The following is a 22,753-nucleotide window of genomic DNA, read 5'->3' as shown; positions in this document are numbered from 1 at the left end:
TTATGAATGAATTTTGAAGGAGAATTTGCACCAGACCCCAGAGCAGCCACAAATCAAGATTATGACACATGAGAGATCTGCTGTGCTAGCAAAGAAGCTACAGAATTGCAGAGACACAATCTGAAATTTCATTTGGAATCAGCAAGAAAGAAATACAAAACAAAATCTCTGATTAAGAAGACAAAAATCAAAGGACAGAAAATCTCTCTGGGTTTTTCATGTCTGGTAGCTGCCTCAGAGAAATATCTAAGTTGTAACTGTCAGTTAGAGCAGAAAACAGATATAAAGAAATATAGAGTCTGCATTTTTTATTTTGTGCTTTTCTTCAGCATTATTTTCCAGCTTCTTAATAAAGACTGTATCCTTTTCCTTTATTGCAATTTAAAAAATGAGCCACTTATTTTTGAAGTTTTTCTTCAACCATCACCTGACACATGGGAAGGTCTTTTGCTAATTCCGCAAAGATAAGCCCAAAGCAATGCTGCAGACACATTCTCTGACTGCAACTAATCCAAGAAAAGATGGAAATCCCAGCACATGGTTTTCCACCAAGACTCAAATTTCAACACCACAGGAAGGGGAGACATCTGCCATGGCCAATGCTCTTCTGGAAAGAGCAATGGAAGGGCAGGACTATGATGATAGGCAGAATGCATAAGCTACAAGAACATTTTTGGAAACTTTAGAATACATTGTGATTAGATAAAGAATTATTTAAATAAATTTTCCCCCCCCCATGCATATTTAATAAGCCTGGATGTTCTTTTACAGCATTGATGCACATCTGCAAATTGCCTATCTTGGATACGTGCATAAGAGGAGATGGAAGTTGTGAATCACTTCAGGAAAAGCAATCCATAGAATACAGAAAAAAAGGCACAGAGACATATAGAAGAGTCAACAGGAAAATGAGGTAAGTAACATTGCCATAACAGAAAGTTGGGTCTTCCTGCTAAAAGTACAGATAAGTGGAAAACCAAACCAGACAAAGATTAAAGCCTTTAAACTGTGAACTTTGTCAGCATCAAAATTAAAACTTATGAAAATATGAATTAACAGAATTTTGGAGCATGTGCAATTTAGTGCCAGAAATTTATTTTCAGGCTAGGTTTCGTTCATCTGTGAACTCAAACACCCAGCAAATTAAAAACAAACGGAACCATGACTGTTTATTGAAATCACTCTATAGCAAACATACTCAGAAGATGACACTATTAAAAAACTCATTAAATATCCCTGAAAGACTGTTCTCCCTTACCCATATTTTATAAAGATACACATAAAGTCCTGCTTTCACTGGTCCTAACAAACAGAATTTCCACCAGATGAACATTTGCATATTATAACTCACCAATTCTTGATCCAAGGCACTGGGTACAGATTTGCTTCTTGTGCTAAGGGTATCCTCATTTCCTTCAGAGAAAGATTCACTCAAATCTATCTCAGATCGGCTACGGTCTGGGGAACAAAAACAATTTAAATGTTTGCTGTAGTCTGTACAGAAATATTCCATTTCATCTTCCATATAAGTATTGCCCCAACCTCAATGGTTTTTAACCAAAAAAAATAAAAAAAAAAAAATAAAAAAAAATAAAAAAAAATAAAAAAAAAAAATTTAAAACAGTATTTTGTGGGCCTGAATTTCTGGGTCTGAGAGATTTCAGCTTGCTAGGAGCTGCTAACTTTTTCCCAAGGAAAAATTCCTCAAGAAAACTTCTCAAAATAATCTTGGCAAACACAAACAACTCTCCTTTCTCAAAACAATCTTTCTCCAGGTGGTGTTTTGCTATTTCTCTGGTTTAACCACTAGGATTAGAGAGGTGTCATTCCTATTCAGCAATCATGTTAAGTCTGTATTGGAACACCTTATAAAAGGTAGTAAGAATTAGACAATAAAGCCTTTTTTCTATGCCCTTTGCCTTCTGAAATATTTGGAGTCTCTTATCTTTCTTTCGTGTCCTATAATGACAGTGTTTTAGTTATCTGTCAAAAACTATGGCAGCTGAACACCACTATGATGAATGGAGAAATGTGCTTCCTGATGCTGCTCAGCCTTCTGGAGAATAATTTCACCCCTGTACTATTTATTTATCTACTGGGATTGTCTTCTATGGATGATACCATAGACCATCAAGGTTTTGACTTTCTCTGGTAGACCTGTCAGCCTGGAAAGTGGCAAAACTCACTGTCCAAGTGTTCACAGTGATTGCCACATCTACCACCACCACCAAAATCTCAGCGTCTGCATCAAAATCAAGCTACTGGGGATACAGATGGATATAGAAAGTACTCCTCTCATTAACAGTGTTCCTGGTGCAGAAATCAGGAGGAAACAAATAGTCTCAAGAGCTCCAGCAGTTTCTCTCAGTCCTGCAGGTCTGTCACCTGCTCTATAGCATAAGACATAGAAAATCTTTCCCTAAGGCCTCTTAGTCCTCCCCATATAAGTCTTTTGTGTGACTGTTTCAATATATTTAGAAAGAAAAGAGGGGGAAGAGAGTATTTTTAGATCCTGCATGTAGGAATTGAAAGGTCTTTTACTATCCATGTTCTACGTGGTCTACAGCTGATGTGGCAGGGAAGGTCACTCTTCTGAGTTTAATGTCCTTTGAGATCTGCCAAGGAGACGATGCAGAGCCTGAGGCCTGTTCCCAAGTTGCCTACAGTTTTGTTCAGCATCCATCTGCTTTGGTAACACGAGGTCAGTTCTTAGCCACCATGAAAGCTTTTATTTTGTAAGGTAGCAGGAACAGGAGAATTTTTACTTCCTAAGTAGCCATCTGTAACACCTCTGCTTGGAGTTGCACTGAACAATATTCTCAAAGAAACTCTGATGCTTTCAAGCTGAAATCTCTGAGGTAAGGAACATTCTCTCCTTGGATTAGCCCTGTGGAACTACTAGGCTAAATCCAGTTACTATAAAGGGAGTCCTGCTGTGATTCAGAGAGAAGCCTGTAAACCCAAACCCACTCCATCAGCCCTGTAGGAAGCCAACTGAGTGCCTGGGGGAGGCAGAAGAGTGCAGGATGCTCCTGCCTCCCATTTCAGAGAGGAAAAAGAGGATCTCCATCCACTACTGCAAAGTGGCTGTGATAGCACCTTCCCGTGTAAGGTCCCCCTACCTGCCAGCCTTGAGAGTAATGAGGTAAATTACAGATGGATTGACTGGTTCACATGTTAAAATGAACAGACAAGAAGTCTATGAGGGGCTTGTTCTCTGACCACTCATTGTTTCCCAAATTTGCTTCTGAGCAAAGTGGGTGTGAAACGCAATGACAGCAGCAGAGTGATATACATAGTTATACATATACAGGTAGTATTTCATACAGGGGGGGCGCACAGAGAATGGTTGAACAACCTGCAGTTGTGAATGAAATCTTGTAACAACTCTAAGAGCATGTGATTTACCTAACAATAGCACTGTACCAATGTTTCTGAGGTAAGGATTACCATTCTTTAATATAAAACTTGTGAAGGGATATGATCTTGATTAGTAAAAGGGAAGTGTTTTCAGAATGAACAGATTTATGAAACTTACATTTGGTCTTTCAACATGTTTTAAGAACAAAAGGAGCAGAGTCACAAGAATGGGCACAATCCTCTGATAATAAAGGCTGTCAGAAAGAAGAAAAAGACTTAATACTTGCCTGATGACAAAGATACCCTAGAAACAGCAATGGAAGGTGTTCCAGATGGTTTCCTGCAGTGCTTCTTTACTAAATCCTCAGGTACACTTTCACTTGTTGGAATAATCATGCTGTTTTCCAAGTCAGTGTCCTGCCCAAGAGGAAAAATGCACATGCCATAAATACAAAACCCAGGTTTATTCACTATTAGTTTATAAAAGCTTAATTTCTATTAGATTCCAGAATTCCAAAGCTTCTTTAACATTACTGAATATATTTAGATTCCAGTCTAATCTGCTTTGCTTAGCACTGATGATGCATAAAATTTGCACAAAGATGCAATTCTTGCTTACACTCTGAGTTTGTAGCTGAAGAACCAGAGTAAAGTATCAGGGAAAAGGAACACTTAAATCTATTAGAAGCTCACTTAGCTCAGAAGAAAAAAAAAAAAAAAAAAAAAAAAAAGAAAAGAAAGAAAAAAAAGAAAAAAAAAAAAAGAAAAAAAAAAGACAAAACCTATGCTTTTTGTACTAGCATAGGGATTTCAGCCAGGGCAAAATCAAACGCACCCGACTTATTAAATTATGCCAGTATACCCCCTTAAATAAAGCAAATTGCCTTGAAATCATTATGACCTGTTGCCTGTAACAGAAAAGCTAATAACATAACTCCACCTAAATTAAATGGATTTTTCAAACAAATCTAATGCACTTGAAAACAAGACTATGTGAAGACAAGAATAAAAATAAAACAACCTTTATTTACAGCTCCCGAAACCGCTCTTCATATACACTAACTTATTTTTTTAATTGGAAAGACAACATGTTAGACCAAGTATCTGGAAGTTAGAAAGAAAATCACTGCCTTACAATAGGGCTCTTATCTAAACACTCATCTTTTAACCAAATACTAATGGTAAATACCTCCCAAGAGGCCTAACAGCACATGAGAGGAACTGTTCTGATAACGTGTTTGTCACACATTTTGTGTTATGGAATAATTTATGCAGAGCCCAGTGTCCAAATCCAGAAAAAACTAAAATCAGTTTGGCCTGATTTTCTGCAAGTGCTGGACTTGCAAAATTTCCCTTCAGAGTCAGTGGGAGAACCCTAGATCATGCATGCTTGAAAGTTATTTCACAGCATTTACTCAAGGCTCCAAAGTGCCAAGAAATGCTTCTTCCCATCCTTTGCGCATCCCAGTTCAGAACCTGTGACTCCTTACCTAATGCTGGACACCCACAGCAATTTTTAGACCAAAGAGAAACGTCTGCCAACCCCAAACCCGCATCACTGATAAGACCACGACAAGATGTGCTCCAGCAGAGATCTCCACAGGCCCCAGCTGAACGGAGGGAGAAATCAGATTTTCTCTGTCAGGCTGGTCCTGACAGTGCTCCAAACAGATCCAAGGGGGCAGATCCCAGCCCAGCCCTGGATCCGCCCCGGGAGCCGGCCCTGCCCTGCCCTTACCCCGCTGCAGTCCGCGGTCATGCTGCGGGCGCCGAGCGCCGGCGAGCGCGGCAGGGGAGCCTTGGGAGCGCCGCCTCTGCCCCTCGCATGTCCTGCGGCAGCTCCTGCACCGCTGCTGCCCAGGGAAAGCGTGCTCCCTCTGCGGTGGAGACAGGAGGAGGGGAAGGGTTAAGAATGATCTGAGCAAAGCAAGGCGGCTCCTCCAGCCAAACCGCTGCAAAAAAAGTGCTGTGGTAACTTAAGGAGAGTAACAGAGCCTCCCCCCCTGTTGGGCTGGGGGGGATCACCTGGAAAGAAAAAACACAGGCAAAGATGAATCACAATGGCTTTACACATACTAGTCACACAGGTATTGTCAGCGCTTTTAGCAGAACTGCAGACGGCCCGAGCGGACAGCTCTTGTCCCGGCTGTGTTTGTCCCCGTTCAATCCACACTGCATTCCCATCCAGCAGGAAGGAGCAGGGACAACTCATGCAGCCATTCCTGCCAGGCTGTTCCATTGCTGTAAAGGGAAACTACAGCAACATGACACTTCTGGACACTTCTACAGCCAATTTAATGCCAGCACTATCTCCAGAAACTCTAAAATCCTTGTGTATCTGTCTCTGTCTATCCATCCATCTCCAGAAAAACACCGACTTGTTCACTGTCATGTTTATGTTGCAGTTATGACTCTACATCCAAACCGGCTGATTCTTTCAACCAATGTAGAAATTTAGGAAGGTTGGGCAGGTCTTCTTGGAGGCTTCACTTTGGTAAAAGTGACAAAAAATCATCTGTGACCAGCACGCTAGACTCCAGTTGCTGTTTAACATCACAAGAGGTGAAAATTTTTCCATGGAACATTTTCTCTTAGAAAATACTGGTAAACCCGTTGAGGGTTAGAAAGGGTAATCTGTTGCACTTTCTCAACCTTTTTAGAAAACGAAAATTATTTGAAAATGTGTCCTTAGTTCTTATTTCAGTCTACTATTAGAGAGAGATTTGGCACATTTTATACATGTCAAGTAGACAACAGAAAAATGGTGTTGCAACTTTGCCAGGCTTCTCCTGGTGGTAGGCAAGACCTGAGTGCAGTGGGGTGGAGTGCCTGTGTAAACGGGCCTGAAATTCCCACACTACTTCTCCTAAAAGTATCCTGACCTGATGCAGCCTCCCAGTTCATTCAGCAGCAAAAACATTTACAGCATTCAGCAGTAAACATTTTTGCTGGAGTAGAAATAAACCAGTAGAAGAGGTGAATTCACGGCCTGGGTTTTGCTGTTCCCAGCTCAATATATCTTCTCTTAAACAGAAATGTTTAAAAAGAATAAGAATTCTCTCTTGGTTTCCCTGCTGGTAGGTGAAATAATACTGATTTTGACAATGTTACTCTGGACTTTGGCACCAATTTCACAAGGTGAGAATGAGATCACAAGTAGAGAAGAATTTGTCAGAATCACTCAATACCCCTAATTTAACAAGTTTTGCACTCTGGCTCTGGGAAACAGCTAGAAAACGATGATTTATGTGAAAGTGAAGCAAGGCAATCAAACATAAAAGCTGTCTTTATAGACTACTTCACTCCTCAACCTGTACAGAGAGTTTATCAGGTGCTGAATTCCACCACCCAAACAAAATTATTTTGCTTCATTCATGGTTACCTGGATGATAACTTTCTTGTAGTTTGGCACACAAGAAGAGCTGCACAGACTTCTCACAAGCATCCCTTTGTCCTTACCCTGGTAAACTCTCAGAGAAAGCTACTGATATTGCCTAACCTCAGTATTAAGCAGCAGGGACACCAGATTTGTGGTTTTTAGATCCTTTACTCATCTCTATTCAATGAAAATGCAGAAAACCAGTAAAAATTCTACTTCTGGTCTCTTAGAAGTCAGGTATGATTCTGCTGAGATATAGAAGGCCTAATAAGCTTAGTGGGAAAAAAAGTCAACTGGATGGATTAAAGAAAACAACCAACTTGAAAGCTGGATTGGCTGGTAGGTTCTGCAGCACCCAGTGGAAAAAAAAATAAATCAAATTATCAACTGTCAAGAGGATTGCCATCATCAGACTTAGGCATACTGCAGAACATCTAGAAACTGGGATTTGAATTGTAGGTAACAAAGAGAAGCAAGTTCTTGCTTGAACAAAAGGCTTTATCTATGTGCATACTAAACTCCATGAGGTTCCTTTTACATGTTATCCTTTATTCCTGCATATCTCTTTGGGGTTTCCCAGAAACACTGGATAAGAGACAGGAAATCGCTATTAGAACTTACATCAAATTGTTATTATTTTTTCAATCCAAATTGTAAAATTTCTAGGTGTGTGCACCTGAGCAAAGAATGTGGTTCTATATCCAGCGTAGAGTATCCAGCTGAACAAGGGAAAAGGGAACTGCTTTTTGGCTTCATTTTGAAGGTAGGACATGACAGGAATATTGCTCTTGGAATTGGTAATGCCATCAGAGGCACTAGCAGGGACCTCCTAAGCCCAGAAGAATGATAAAATAACTGGGACAATAATCGTGGAAAGAGAAGGGCAAACAGCCTTTGAGGAAGAAAACGTAAATTGTAATCAATTAACATTTCATTAGTAAAAAAACCAAAGAGCCTCAGTTCTGTAAGATTAACACAACTCATCAATGAAAAGCCAGAAAACAAAAACGATGCACTGACATCGGGCACCAGCTGAACACCAGGAGAGTAAAATAAGACTAGTGGAGACAATTTTTTTGGTTTGTTGGGTGTTTTTTGATGTTTTTTTTTTTTTGTTTGTTTGAACATAAGCTCTGTTTCTCAGACAGCATTTGTGCTGAGCATCCAGAGTCAAAGCAGCCCAGGGCACTAGCACATGGCCCCAGGTCGGTCCCAGACTCCTGCTCACCTCTCGGAGCACGGAGCTGATTTCCCACCACGCAGACTTGGGCTTTCAGCCTCTGAGCCTCTGTTCCTTTCACCTTCATCTTTTCCAAATGTAATTTCTCCTTTGGTAACTGCCCTGATAACCCTCCTGTTGAGAACAGGGAATAAAAGATTTTCAAAGTTGTGATGTGCACAGTCCATTAATTTCATCTAACCTATGGACAAGTCTGGATATAAAAGTCATCAGAGCATCAAATCTGGTTATGAAACTGGTTCCTGGGGGGAAGAGCATCGTATTTACTACAAACTGCATTTTAAGACACCAAAACACTAAAACATACCTTCTATTTGAGCTTAGAACCAGAACTGCCTTTTCTGGAAATTCATCTCTTTTTTGTGGAGGAGTTTATAGTTAGAAATGTATTTTTTACTAAGGATGTGTATTTTCCTCTAGAAAATTATGCTGTATGTATTTTCTCTTTGGATATTTTTAGAATTATGTGCATCAAATGCCCCAAACATGCCATTTCTAAAAAACATAGCATCAACCCCTTACCCTGCGAAACATGGCCTAATGGGACAGAAATAAATGAAATTTCACAAAGTAATAATATTCCTCATGGCCTTACAAACCACAATAGACTGATAATTTATCCCATTACACTGTCAGTAGTAGCTGGCCCCAAAAGAGCCTTGCTAAAACAAATTCCCTCATGAGATTCACAAATGTGAAACATGGGGGAGGAAGAAGCAAGCAAGAAAGAGGAACAAAATGAAATATTTCTAAAAGAGGCCACCAAATACACTAGGAAAAGCAAAACAAATTCTTGTAAGATTAAATTTCTCCTATGGGGAATGTCAGCACCAAAAACATTTCTGTCCACAAACAGGGAAAGCACCACTAAAATAAATAACAATTATAAAAACAATTGTTTCTTGTAAGGGAATATGACGTATTGCTTTGCTTAAATGGTTAAAATGGAAGAAGGATTAGAAAAGTAAATTCTAATACCCTTTTGCTATAGTTACCACTTAGCATGACTCAGAGCAAAATCTATGTCTATTATAGAGGATTCCCTAGGCTGGTTCTTTCTTCACCATAATTTGAGAAGCCAGAGGTGGTCTGATGCTCTTCCCCCCTATATTAAAGAGAGATAAATCACTTCTGTTAATTTCTGGAGTCACTGGAGCAGGTAATTCCATTCTCACCTCTCCTCAGAAGTCAAAAAGCCCTGGAAAGCATCCACCTGCCCTATCTTGCAGATCCCTTATAAAAATGTGTTCCTCCTTTCAACAGAAATAAAGTTTTCCAACTACCATGGAGGCTCCAGCCATAGTATGAACTTCCATCCAGGTTTTTTTCCCGTTCACTCAATAGCCTCAAACTAGGTCCAGACACCATCTGTGCAGCCACAGAGTCAATGCATCTGCCTGTGACCCTGAGAGTGAGTGGCCCTCAAAGGGCACAGCCAAACTGGGGCTAAACGCTGCAAGATGAGCAGTAGCAGCTCTGTTTATTCACTGTCACACACACACACACTCTTGGGCTGTACTTGCCCAGCTGGAAGCACAAAGAAAAACTTATCTTGTGAGCCAAACTGGGTGTACATAAGAACCAGGTTCTACAAATACTGTTCTTTGCATTTGCTTCCCTGGCAAGCCTGCCTTTATGACACTCTGTTACTTCTGAGTAGGAACAAGAAAAATTCAAAAGTAAAATTGACTTTTCTTCTGCTACCTTTATAGCTGAAGGACAATTACTGCTGCATTTCCTAGGAAACAGAAATCTAATTATAGTAAGCATGCCTTTAAATGAAGGCTGTTTCTAATCCCAGGAAGTTTGAGGCTGATGTGGAAGACTGGAAAACTTCAAAAGAAAATCTATTCAACCGTATGCAGCTGTTTTTAGATTAATCAGTTAAAAAAAACCAAACAAAACAAACAAAAAACCCCACCAAAACAAAAACCAACAACAACATAAACAAATGATTTACCCAATCTTTCTAGGTCTGCTAAAGACAGATTTGTGCCCATTTGTGGAGCAGACTGGTACACCTGGCTTTCTTTCTTCATTTTCTTGGGGTTGGTCTTTGAATGCTCTTTCATCATCTGTATTGGAAACTGTGTCTGCAGTGGAGGGAGAAAGAAAATAGAAAGTGAACTTCTGCACAAAAAATAGCACAGGTCAAACAACCTACACAAACAGATAATGAAAAAACCTTGGGGGGATCTGAATGGAATGAAATTAAATAAATGAAATAAAACTTTAGCTTGAGATGTTTCTCCTTATCAGCTCGTCTTGAGCCAGGCTTCCAAATTTATCAGTGACTATATTTAATAACCAAAGGACCTGAAATTTAATTTTGAAATGTGTTGAATGAAAGAATGTTTTTATAGTTGAAGTCTTTGTTCAATTAGGAGCAAGGTATTGGGAAAATGGCTTAAATATATTTTTCAATATATCTATCAAGTAGCAAATAATGAAATGCCCAATCTGACCACTGACATAATATTGAGAATTTACACACTTGCCAGTTTTACAGCTTCTGAAGAACAGTGATACTGGCAAGGTCCGTATTTTCCAGGGAGCAGGTTTGCACCATGTATTTTTTTCCAGTGGCAGTAAACCAGTCCCTCTCCTTACAAGCTAGGGGATAAAACTGGGCATCAATTCTACATCTGAAACAGCTTCTGTTTTCAGAGAGAAGAGGTTAAGTGAGTACAAACCATCAGCACTCAGGGAAAACTCCTATTTCTTACACCAGAGGTTCTGTGGTACCCTGCAAGGTCCCAGAGCAGCTCACAAACACTGGGCTGGGCTTGGCCAAGACAGACAGACGATTTACTGTACCTAAAAGTGCAGGTGCAGCTTGTTTGAGATACCTTGGCAAAAGGAAAGTCTGAATACCAGGTAGCCTGGATATAGCCCATGCTCCAGCAGACAGCAAGGGAGATCACATTTACCTTTCTTCTTCAGAGCTGAAAATTTGAGTGATTTTTACAGACCACTATCACAAACAAGAGAGCCAAAGGCAAAAAAATGACTGGGCTGAGATCTCTCCATACAGCCAAACTTCCTGGCAGGAACTGAGAACAAATTTCAGAGTCTCTGCTGCTGGGCTTTGCAGCTGAATAACGCTGTCCACCTGTTTGGACAGTGAGTTTTCAGCAGCTCCCTATCTCCACAGAGATATAGGCCTTACCTTTCCTGAATATTAATCACTCATAAATCACTGTATAGGCACAAATAAAAAGTTAAGATTAAAATACTGATTATATTTCAGTCAGGAATAAAATACAAGTCAAACACTCAAGAAACAAGGTTTTGAACATATGAAGCACAAGCAAATTTCCCTCTTGAGATCCCTACCTGGGAATTTGTGAAGGATTGACTGTCTGACAACATCAGTTCCAAGATTTGATTGTTTGAAGCGCTTTGCTCTCTCTTCAAAAAACCATTCCCCTGTCACTATCCGGAGCTCTCTGAATGAGGAAAATGAAAAAAGCCAGAGACACATACACGTTAACAAACTTGTCCAGCCAAAGCTAATGCAGTTCATCAATCAACTGCCACACTCACAAATTCTGGACAACATTTGCACAGTTCAAAATAAAGTGTAAAGAGATTGATTGTAGAGCTTGGAATAATAGGACACTTAGCAGAAAAATATCACCTTACTTTGTGAATGGAAAGAGATTTTTAGTAGATGGAAATTTACTTGGCAAAGAAGTGTTTCAACCACATTTACAAGATTTCCGTAAAAAACACAGAACATTCTGTCATCCTAGTCTTTTGTGAACAACTCAGTGTTACAGTTTTCAATATCTTCAAAATGACAAGAGACATAGACACAGCAACAGTGGATTCAGGGAGAAAATCCTCCATCAGAGCTCCTGCCAGATGAGTCAGCAGTTCATGGATCCTATGTGGTTATGGACAGGTTGCTGCAAGTCCATATATATGTTTCATTTCTAGTTTTATATGCTGACACTTATTTGCAGTTTCTTCACATGGCAGTGCTGCTATGAATTAGCTGTGTGTCAGCAGTTCAGAGCAATGAAAATTTGTCTTTGCTGCTGTTCTGGATAATGCTGCTTTTTCTGCCTTCAAATTCTTTCACCTGTACTAGCAATTAAGAACACCTGTACTGGCATTGCTGGGTTTTTTGCCGGGTATATTTTAATGCTGGTTTTTAGCCTTTTCCTGAATTAGTTTCTTTATGGCACAGCATCACCATTACTACTCCCTCACTACACACAGCTGATGGCAAAAAGCTACTAGTCATGAACACTCTAATATAAAGCAAATAAACTAATAACCCCTAAACATTAAAAACTGATTTAACTCCAGATGTATTCCTGCTTACTGTTCAATAAGAAATCTTACTTTCAAACCTCTACCAGAAAAGAAATCATCCAGTCTCTTGGGCATGAAAATTACCACAGATGGATTTAGACCACTTATCAATATCTTCACTATTAAGTTATTTCTGAGTCATGCCCGAATGGAGTCTTACTTGAGAAAACACTAAAAATTACGGAATAGCATCCTGACACTGGTGAAATGACCTGATATTATCAGTTTGTCCTAACCTACTGATGAATCATGCATCTTTCATGACTCACTAAAAAAAAAAAAATGAATTAGAAAAATCAAAATGCCAAATACATGTCCACAAGCATAGGAATACATTATTGCCTTATCTTGTTGTTGCAGACTCCTAGTGAAAAAGCCCTCCATAATTCATCATCACGATCATTCAGTCATTATGAAAGGTATTAAATAAAATCTTTATGCTTCAACCAGGAATTTTGAAATTACTTCTGTTGGTTCCAAACGCTGAAAAGGATTCACTTCATGAAAACCTATACCTGGCCTGGCTGATGTGTAAAATGTGTTTTTCTCTGAACACATATTTTCACAATTCCTTTACAGCACACATTTCTCTGTGCAGTTATTTTATCCCAGGACTTATGGCATGTTTAATGTTTTATATCAAACCATAAACCTTCCAGAACTTTCTCTATGCCATCAAATTCCATTGCAATGTGAATGACATATCACATTGCGGTATGATCTATAGAGTTCATTTATTTTTTTTTTCCTCAGTTACCACCAAGTTGGACCATAAAACTCCACAAGTGCTGCTCTGCCCTCAGATGGAGATTTCATCCAACCCTGACATCTTACCAGGAATACTTAACTTGATCAAGGTCAGACAGAACACTGCCCACATCCTTATCCAGAGAAGCATCTTCACCCTTCTCCAAGCTCTGACAACCTGAAGGAGCTGTGACCTTCACCCAGGGTTTCAGCAGAGCTCCAGGCTTTTACAACCAAACCTTGCAATTGTTTTCACACACAGCCCTGACAGTGACACCCACCTGGGTTGCTGTGGTTCATGGAGGGGCAGCTCTTTGTACAGAGTCCCTGGAGAGCCATCCCCTACATTTTTTGGCCAGTTGTGAACAGTGATGAGGAGGAGAAAACCTCTCTGGTGCCTCCTGCATCACAGGCACTCAGGGCCTTCCAGCCTGGGTGGAAGGGTGGCTGAAACCAGAGGGTCTGCTTGTTTTACTGTCCAGTAGTTTTGTGATGTGATTTGACCCTGCAATAGCAGGACCAAGAGCTCAGGGAGAGTCATGGAGGCTGGAGAGACCCAAACAGCTGCAGCCAAGGAAAGGATGGTTGGGGCAGCTGTGGAAGGAGGCTGGGAAAGAAGGGGATGGAGGATTTCTGGGCTGTGCAAGGAAGGATCAGCAGCAGTGTTGCTGGTGGAGGCAGGTCCTCCCTCAGCATCCATCCCTGGGAGAGGGCCCTCCTCTCCTCCGTTCCACTGTGGTATGGGACCTTAAAGCTCACCATCAGTCCCCCTCTGTCCCTACTCCATCCCACTCCATCTGAACAACCTCTGCTGCTCTTCTCTCTGGCAGTAAAGCAGCCCAGAAGATGGGAGAGGTTGGCACCAGGCTGGGAGCGAGGAAGAACTGTGCAGAAGGACTTTCCCTTCCTCTGCCATCTCTGTGCAACTACTGACCCAGTACTCATCTTCCTCAAAACATAAGCTTTGCAGGGAAGGGATAGATCAGTTTATTTCTAGTGCACTAGTATTGGATGTATTTTCCATGTGTGCTGAACAATTCACACTAAGATGAGTGTTCAGGTTATCTTAATCACTCATACACGTCAGGAGTACCTATTAAAAGAATTTTTATTCTTCACATAAATAGAAATTACTTCAGATCAAGTGATTGCTTAAGTTTCTGACTTGAAGTTTGAATTTAATAATTGCATTTGACATTCTGAATTTAAAAAATTGAAGAGCAAGACCTAAACAAGCTTATAATAATAATGTTATTTTCATGCAGTTATGACAAAGGGAGTCTCTCTCCTATTGAGATAGAAGAAAGATGCACTATTTCTGATACAGGATTTAAATGAACCCTTTCTGTCTAAAGAACTGCTTCAGGTGGAAAGAAACAAGGGCTTTACTCAACAGTAGATTGAATCAGTGCTTGCAGGTTTGGCTTTGTTTGCAAAATGGGCCCAAGGTCCACACTGACTGCAGATTATGGGATGTGCATGGATTTTCTTTACTTTCCCAGTTAGATCTAGCTCATGATGTAAAGAACATGTATCATTTCTCCCAAAACAGGATTTAGACAGGCCTTCCAAGGTGTTCAACAGATGCTGACGTCAGTAGCTTTAGAAAAACGGGAAGCAGTGTTATAAATTGTAATAACAGGAATTTTTGCACGATTGCTCTTTCCCATGCTCAGAACAGCTAGGAAAATTAGCATTTAGGCATTTATGTTGAGTACCAAGTACTTTAGGTATCTGCTAAAGTCCTTCTATGTTAATTACTGATCCACCTACTCACATCATTATGTGAGAGGGAGCAGGTTATGGTTCTGTGCTTCTTCCCCCTCTGTGATCTCCTACTAAACAAATTAATGACACACTGCTCAGTTTAAAAACAGAACACAACCTATGGCCTCCCCCTGTCGAAAACTCAGATTTTCCACTCTCATTTCTACGAGGCAGTTCATGAATAAATGTCCCAGTTAATAATAAAAAAATCCATTTCAGATGGAAAGTCCCAGTTGTTACTTTCAAATATTTCTTTTGACCAAAGCCCCACATTGATAAAACAGCTTCATCTCCATTTGATCATCCTGTCTAGTTCACATCCACAGCAGAAGCAAGAGATTCAGCCTGCCTTCCTTTCCATCCCTGTTCCTCAAGTTATTTTTAGCTCCTCCTCAGGAAGAAAATGTGGGAAAAAAGGCAAAACCAAAGGCTGGATAAAATGCAGCCTGTGTTTGAACATACCAAAGCCCTTATCATATAGCCTCACACACCCTCATATTTGTATGTACTCTATTCCACAGAGTATTTTCTACAACATAAATTAACTCCATTCTAAGCTTTATTATACTGTGAGGCTATTAAACAGAATTTTTTGACCCTGTGATAAGGAGGAAAACTTGCCTAGAAGTTACTAAAATAAAATTATAAGAAATTTAAAAAGCATTTGCATAGTAAAACACTGGAAATGGCTCTATTTTTAGGCTCCTAATGGGAATAAATGTTACTAAGAGATACCAATGAATTTTCATGACATGTTAAGACAGCATAATTATTTCAGAGATTAAGATAAATTTTCCATTATTGCTTTGTTCAGCTGTAATAATGTGGGCTACCTAGGCGTTTGATATATAAAGGCAGTGCTCTCACATACCTAGATATACTCGCAATAAGAAATACAGACAGCACCAAGGTGTGAAATCTACCTTTCAGAAGACAGCTGGAAGAACTTTATTACCCTCAATCTATTGATCATTTTGTCTGCCAAATTTAAAACAAAAACTGATCATAATTTAAGAAGATGCAGGGGGAAAGAAAGAGATTTTAATGAAAAGTTTCTCTTTTAACACCACGTTTGAAAGCTCCTGTTGACCTCAGTTCCCTGTATGCAGGGAATGGAGCAGAAAGATTCCTCTTTCAAGTGCATCACTACACACAGGCTCGATTTGCCTCATTAAATAGTGCAACAGCACAACTATTGAACGCAATCACATGGATAAGGGCTGTCTTGTTCTCTGACCTCAGCTGGAGAATTAAGAGTTTGGCTGAAGAGTTAGCTCTAATCCTTCTTGACCTGTAAAGGCTTTGTCTTGAGACTTTATATTTTACCTGGTAATAGCACCCATGAGGGGCAAAATCCAACTGAGTAATTTTCTCTTTATGGGATTCAAGGGTGATATCCTTCAACAGTAACTGTAAACTGTAAGACACCTTACACATAAATCTATTTGTTATACTTAAAAATACCGATGAACTTCTCTCACTATTCACATTTAAATGCCTTTCCTCAAATTCACTGAATCTCTTTTTTTGAAGGCTTTTCAGAATGTAATTAATGTATTGTAATGAGCTTTTCCTTCAGCATAAGCTGTTTTTTAGGCAAGTCTGTCTCTGGAGAAACGGCAGATGAAATGCTCTAAATATTATTTTATAGAAGTCAGAATCTATTGTTGCCAGATGATGTTCTGATTGAGAGTTGAACAAAGAGACTGTATTATTAAATGAACGGGTGTCTCACCCCTACAGCCACCATCATGTTACTATGCTGTGCTTCGGGTTTTTTAATTTGTACAAATAATATTATGCTGTACCACATACTTATAAAATTAGCATCTTGAAATTACTGTTCTTCGGATCAAAGTGAGCATGCTTGCGGTTTGCCACCTTTTTGGTTTTTTTTTTTTTTTTTTGGTAGCTGATCATAAATCCACCATAACTCTTAAAGCAATAACACCTTTTGATCCCAGGCCATGTGACAAAATGCCCTTTCACTGTACTGAAAGTATCTCAAACTCCAGTGTTAGGACCAGACAGGCTGGACTCAAAAAGCTCATAAGGAAAGAAATGTTAAAATGTATTAAATGAAGCAACAGGCAGATATTGGCTGATATGACCTACATCCCTTTTATTGACACAAGTTGTTTCTGCAACCACTTTGGATTACCTGTAATTCAAGGTATTTCTGCAGAAATCAGTGCAGTTGTCTCTTTGAATGAACACGCTCCCCATTAAGTACCAGATCTTCTTCTCTGACATCAAATGTACTAATTAGGGTTTTCCAACAGTTCTGAAAACTTCTGGACTTATTCCTGCAGCTGTAATTCATGACAAGGAAGAGGGCTTGTACAAGCTACTGCTATAACCATCACCTTAAATAGCAGTCAAAAGATACTCTTGAGCATAACTCATCTTACCAAAGGTCCTATTAACTTAATCAGCTCCTCCATCAACTGTAATATAAAAAGCATAAAAATCCTGATTTCCCCTGCGTTTCTGACTTGGTAGGAAAGCAGAACTGAAATAATTTAAGCAAGAACTATGCACAATGATGTAACTGAAATAGCTTTCCCAAACTTCCATCTCCTCACTGCCCACACAGAAGATAATCTCTCTGTGTACTCCCAGCAACGTAAAAGACATTTTACACATCATTAACTGTCATGAAGTCTTGCAGAAACACTGCATATGAACAAAAAGAAAGTAGGGAGAGAGAGCTTTCAATTCAATAAAGATACTCAACATGGACAAAACTTCAGCACTTGCAAAGTTTACTACTTTACAAGTAAATTACACTATGTAATTTGTAACAGCCAAAAGGCAGACTTCAACCAGAATTAATTGTCAAGGTGATTGCTAAGAGCACTGCTTGGCACACCGAATTGCAGCACAACCAGGAGAGGCAGAGGTCGCATGTGTTTTGAGAAGTCGCCTCACCCATCTTTCAGCCCCAAAACAGAACCACCTTTATTGATGTCATAATCCTGAAAGAGGTTTATCCAGCCTGTTTTAAAGCAACATTCTGCAACCCTTCCAACTTATGTCAATATTCATATCATCTAAATTACATACTTTCACTGCAATTTAAGTATCACATTACTTTTCTTACCCAAAGAGGGGTCATAGAATAGCCTGTAAACTGATTTCTCTTGATTTAAAACTCAGGTATTTTCAGTCTTCTCTCCCCTAGGCTGAACACTTGTGACTCCTTCCATTGCTCTGGACATCCTGTGTGTTAAGTTTCATTATTTTCTGCTGAACTTACCCCAGGTGGCCGATACGAATTCTGATACACAGAAATGGGCAGGTAGTCTACATAAAATAGGATTTTATCATGCATTTTACAGGCCATTTTTTGGCTTGTACATCATTGTGTGATGCTCAATTTTTCTGCAGTGGAAAATTCTGTTGATTCATGTTCAGCTTTTATCCAGTGCAATACTCAGATCCTTTCCCAAGGAACAGCTGCAGAAGCTGTTTTTCATCCTCATTTTGTTTCTGCAGCTGCCTTTTTTCCCTAATGTAGTACTTCCACGTGCCCATAGGGAGCCATCACTTGCCATACCTTCAAACCACTTCTCTAAATTCTAAGCATCACTTTGAAACCCAGTCCTGTCCTTCAGCATGCCTGGAGCACCTCTCACTTTTATGTCTCCTGCAGGTGTAACTGTCAAATTCATCTGCTGCATCAGGGTCCTTAACTAAAATACTTCACAGTAATAAGCCAGGAAATATTCTGCTCTATATCACTGGAGTTTTTAAAAAGTTTTTTTGGTTTATACATGTGACGTTTTTTGGGAGTTTTTGTTTGTTTGTTTGTTTGGGGTTTTTTTGGGCTTTGTTTTCTTTAGGTTTTTTGAAATGTCCATAACCACGCTGAGAACAGAGCTTTACAGTTTTCCAGGCAGGTCTGCAATCACATTGGCAGAATTTATTCCAGGGCACAGCTACCCTAATTTGTCAGCCTATTAGTAAGGAACAAGAGAGAGAATCAAAAGGTTAACTTCAGCCAAGTTATAAGACAGCAACAGATCCTCCTCTGTCAACTATCAAAGGTGGAAATGAAATTGGTTTTGACATTATTTGTCCTTGAGCCAGCTTTTCCTCATCATCCTGTCACCTTGTCTGGGCTTTCAAACAACACAGCTACCATTTGTTTTGCTGTTTTTAGAGAAATTAGAGGTAGTGTGGCACGGTCAACAAATCCCTTGTTCTTTTCTTCATTTTTAAAGAGTAGCATTGTGTTTGCTCTTCTCTATGCCGTCACCTCACCTGCACCCCATCACTTCTGAAAGGCACAGCACTGACATTATCTCAGGAACTGCCTGAGGCAAAATACAAGGAGCTCAGCCAGGCCCCTGCCAATTTAAAATCATTTCACAAATCAAACACTTAAACATTGTTCGTTTTAAGAGGTGAGGCACTGTCCTTTGGATGTGCCCCACTGGATGCAGAGGAGGTTAAGGCATCTACTTGAAAATGGATGCAACCTTCTAAAGCTAAACTCCATGCCCTGCTGTGTTAATTTTTCACTGCCTAAGTAGCCAAAGTCTTGACAGAACTAGCGATTTGTGTTCACTTCCTGAAACATTTTACAGAAAACCTTCCCTTTCTGATCTTGTTAGTTTGAAGATCTGTTAAAAAAAAAAATCCCTCCAATTCTTTTTTTTATTGGGTCTTTTTTACATCATCCAGTCCTTACATCAGAGTACATAGCTCAGCTTTGTTGCCCAACACATTTCTCCTTTCTTTCATGGTTATCTTACGAAGTCAGGCTAAAAAATCACATATTACCAAACTAATTAGGCAAATTATTCTTCCAAGTCTTTGGAAAACAAGCTAGTAGACTGGCTTGGAATTGGGAAAAGAGACTGTGCAGCAAATAAAACCCCCAATAAGCCTCTCCCCTTGTATATTCTCTGTGCAGGTTTTTTTGTGCTGTTTGGTTGGGATAACATCCAGTGAACATGTAAAGAAGACCCTGCTGTTGATATACCAACTATCAGCATCTACCATCTGAAGAAAGTATGGACCAAGGCCCAAGCTGGAGGTGATAATGAGGACACAGCTAAGAAACATGGATGCTCTAAAAAAGCGGACCCAAGGAGAGACCATGCAAAACAGTTCCTGAAATATGGAAACTAGTTTATGAAAAAATATGAATATTCCACACACTGATGCAATAGAAAGGATATTTAAAGAAGGCCTCTGAAATAACAGGTTGTGGACTTGGCTAAATGCCAAGTCACCTGGCCGGCCGTACTTTGTTTTTTTGTTTCCTAATTACCTTATTTTTTTACTATTAAACCTATTTCTTAAAATTTACCAGGAAAGTGGTAATTACCATTTTTCACAGTAGCACCCCTACAAAACCACGGGCAGGGCTGTACCCTCCAAAGGTGGGTATAAAAACTGCCCAACTTACGCGATCTTGGCACACACGGAGCACTTCCACTGCCCGTCAGCTCCCAGCACACGGCACGAGCTGCAGACCCGGAGCCGGCAGCCCTGGCACAGCTCTCCCCTGTCAAAGATGAAGCCCAGGCTTTTCTGGCAGCGAACACACACCCTGCTGTTGTCCTGTTCAGAGTGGTGGCTTCCGCCTTTCCTCCTCACTTCCAGAAGCTCGTTCTTCAATTTCCTAAAAGTTAAATATATTTATATATATATAAAATCTTTTAATTTGGAAGTTCAACTCAGTGATCTGTAAGAACTTACTAACAGTTTAAGATTTTGTGCTAAAACCACGAGACATGAGTAAGTGCAATTTTTTGGGTTGTATTTGCTGCATTTCTTGACACTCACAGGATGCAGAATAAATCTATCCTCCAGCTGTCAGACATGCAGTCAAGGGGAAAATCTGGTAGATCACTATAAGTAACTGCAGATAGCTGAGCAGTTCTGGATAACTGATAAACCATCTTTGCTTGTCCCTCATCAATAATTCAAGTCATGCTGAGCCCAGGCTGACAGCAACTCAAAAGTGAGAAAAAAGTAAGAAAACATTTTCTGCAATTAATGTGCATTTAATAATATTCCAATGCAGAGTTATTTAGGAGTACATATGCAATTCTTCACCAGTTATTCAAAACCTTAAGATAGCCCAAACAAAAAGATTTAAACGGGTAGTGGTGTTATGCTGTGATGCCACAATCAAAGTTAAAAAGGAGAATGCAAGTTTAAATAGTGTGACTTGCAGATCTTACCAGTTCTATCACTGACTCTACAGAATAAAAATATTCATGTTTAAGATTTATTTTTGAAGTCAGCAGTTTCAATGGCCAATGAGATGGGTCCTTAACAAGAAAACAACTGTGAGATGTAATTAAGCTCAGTGGCTGCTAAATTCTTTCAGTTTTACATGCCTGGGTGTTGCTGTGTCCCCACTGCCCCACCTTTTCCTATACTTCTTTCATCATCAGCCAGGAGCCCCCAAAGTCCCTCAGTCATGAAGCACTCCAGCTCACTGAAATCACTATCTCTGTACACACACAGATGTTTAAGGGGGGGGATTTAAAAACTTCCTGCCACCATCACCTAAAGATCAGTAAAAATGTGTCAGAAGAAAACCACATGGAAGATAAAACCAATAAAAGGTTGCGGGTTGCAGCCCTGTAAAGGAAGCCAGGAACATTGCTTGGGCCACCAGGGAGTCAGCTCTGACAGAATGAGGTTATTTGTAGATACACTGCCTTGCTAAAAGGCTGGCCAGCATTTTGCTTCCCACTGGGATCCCATGAACAACAGCTGCTCTGCAGCCACCTGACCTGTGGATGCTCAGCCTCTGACAGCTTTACAAAAAGGGTATGCCCAAACCCTCCAGGCAGCAACTGCAAATCCCAGTCAAGGGTTTTCCTCTGCTGGCCTCTATCCAAAAGCCTTAGACCCTTCTCCCACATCCAGTCCAAACAGCCTTTCTCTCATGCCCGAGCCTTCAAAAGTCTGTCCAGGCTTCATGTGCTTTCTTGGTACTTTGCTAAGTGTTCTTGCACTGTATTGATTTCATCTTACATCTCCCTGCCTCCTGCAGAGACGCTTTTGGTTCCAAGCATGTGTCCATTTCCCTCTGTGAGTCAAAGCTCCAAATGCAGACAGGTGACTTGTGCTGTGAAACCTGCCAGTGGTGCTGGGTGTTGCCACTTGCACAGAGAAGGGAGATGATCTTTGTTTTTGCCAGCCCCATCCTTGGATCTGCTTTCCAAGCAAGTCTGGCTTGAAACATCCAAAGAGAACTCATCTGCTTCTTCTGGACTGAGAAATAAAGGCAACCCACAACACCCACCACCAGAATGCTCTTGACAACACCATTTTCAAAAGAGATGCCACATCTGTCCACTGGAATAACAAATATACCTTTAGGAGCTTGTAAAGACATCTACTTACCTCTGAGTTTATGGTCACTCACATCTCACTAAACATCAAACAACATTTACAAATGCTTAATGATTTACTGTCACCCCTCCAGTGAAGTGAGGTTGTCAGAGATAAAGTGCTGTACTACAAGGCCACTTCAAGTACCAGCTGACCTTAGGGAAATTTGTTAAGATTGATTGTGCTTTCACACACTGAGAGGTACTGTAGCACTTTCCAGGTTCAAATTCACCTTGCCCTGGGCTTTTGCAATGACTTCAGAAGCTGGAATTCCCAAAGACCTGTCAGACCTGTAAGGACTGAGGCCAAGATGTTGAGCACGTTGGCCTTTTCCACATGCTTTGTCACTATGTCCTTTATTCCACCCAGCAGCAGGCCCACACCCTTCCTCGCCTTCCTTTAGCCTCCATTTTCTCAATTGCAATGTTCTCCTGTTAATCTCACCCCATTTAATTGCCAAACTGGACCACCATTTCTTTACTTGATCACTGGTCATTCTCTCTCTAGCTCATCTTTTTTGTGGTCTCCTGTCAAAACTCTGACTTCTTATGAAGTAGAACTGCCAATGAATG

General features: G+C 40.2%; 1 protein-coding gene across 3 annotated transcripts in view; it reads right to left on the bottom strand.

Annotated features, from left to right (window-relative positions):
• SYTL5 (synaptotagmin like 5) overlaps positions 1-22,753 on the bottom strand; it is a 79,992-nt gene that overhangs the window by 24,542 nt on the left and 32,697 nt on the right. For all 3 annotated transcript variants that reach the window (XM_066177011.1, XM_066177012.1, XM_066177014.1), the window contains exons 3-9: positions 20,236-20,451; positions 11,316-11,428; positions 9,940-10,072; positions 7,968-8,093; positions 5,099-5,237; positions 3,648-3,777; positions 1,352-1,458 (exon numbers count right to left, since the gene is read on the bottom strand). In XM_066177011.1, the coding sequence (XP_066033108.1) occupies positions 1,352-1,458; positions 3,648-3,777; positions 5,099-5,237; positions 7,968-8,093; positions 9,940-10,072; positions 11,316-11,428; positions 20,236-20,451 (964 nt within the window). The remainder of the gene's footprint in view (positions 1-1,351; positions 1,459-3,647; positions 3,778-5,098; positions 5,238-7,967; positions 8,094-9,939; positions 10,073-11,315; positions 11,429-20,235; positions 20,452-22,753) is intronic.

The sequence above is a fragment of the Chamaea fasciata genome, unplaced genomic scaffold (genome assembly GCF_029207755.1).
Source record: "Chamaea fasciata isolate MVZ Bird 193981 ecotype frontalis unplaced genomic scaffold, bChaFas1.0.hap1 SCAF_2, whole genome shotgun sequence".
Lineage (NCBI taxonomy): Eukaryota > Metazoa > Chordata > Aves > Passeriformes > Sylviidae > Chamaea > Chamaea fasciata.
The sequence above is the reverse complement of the archived record's forward strand: the minus strand, read 5'-3'. Positions and strand labels throughout refer to the sequence as shown.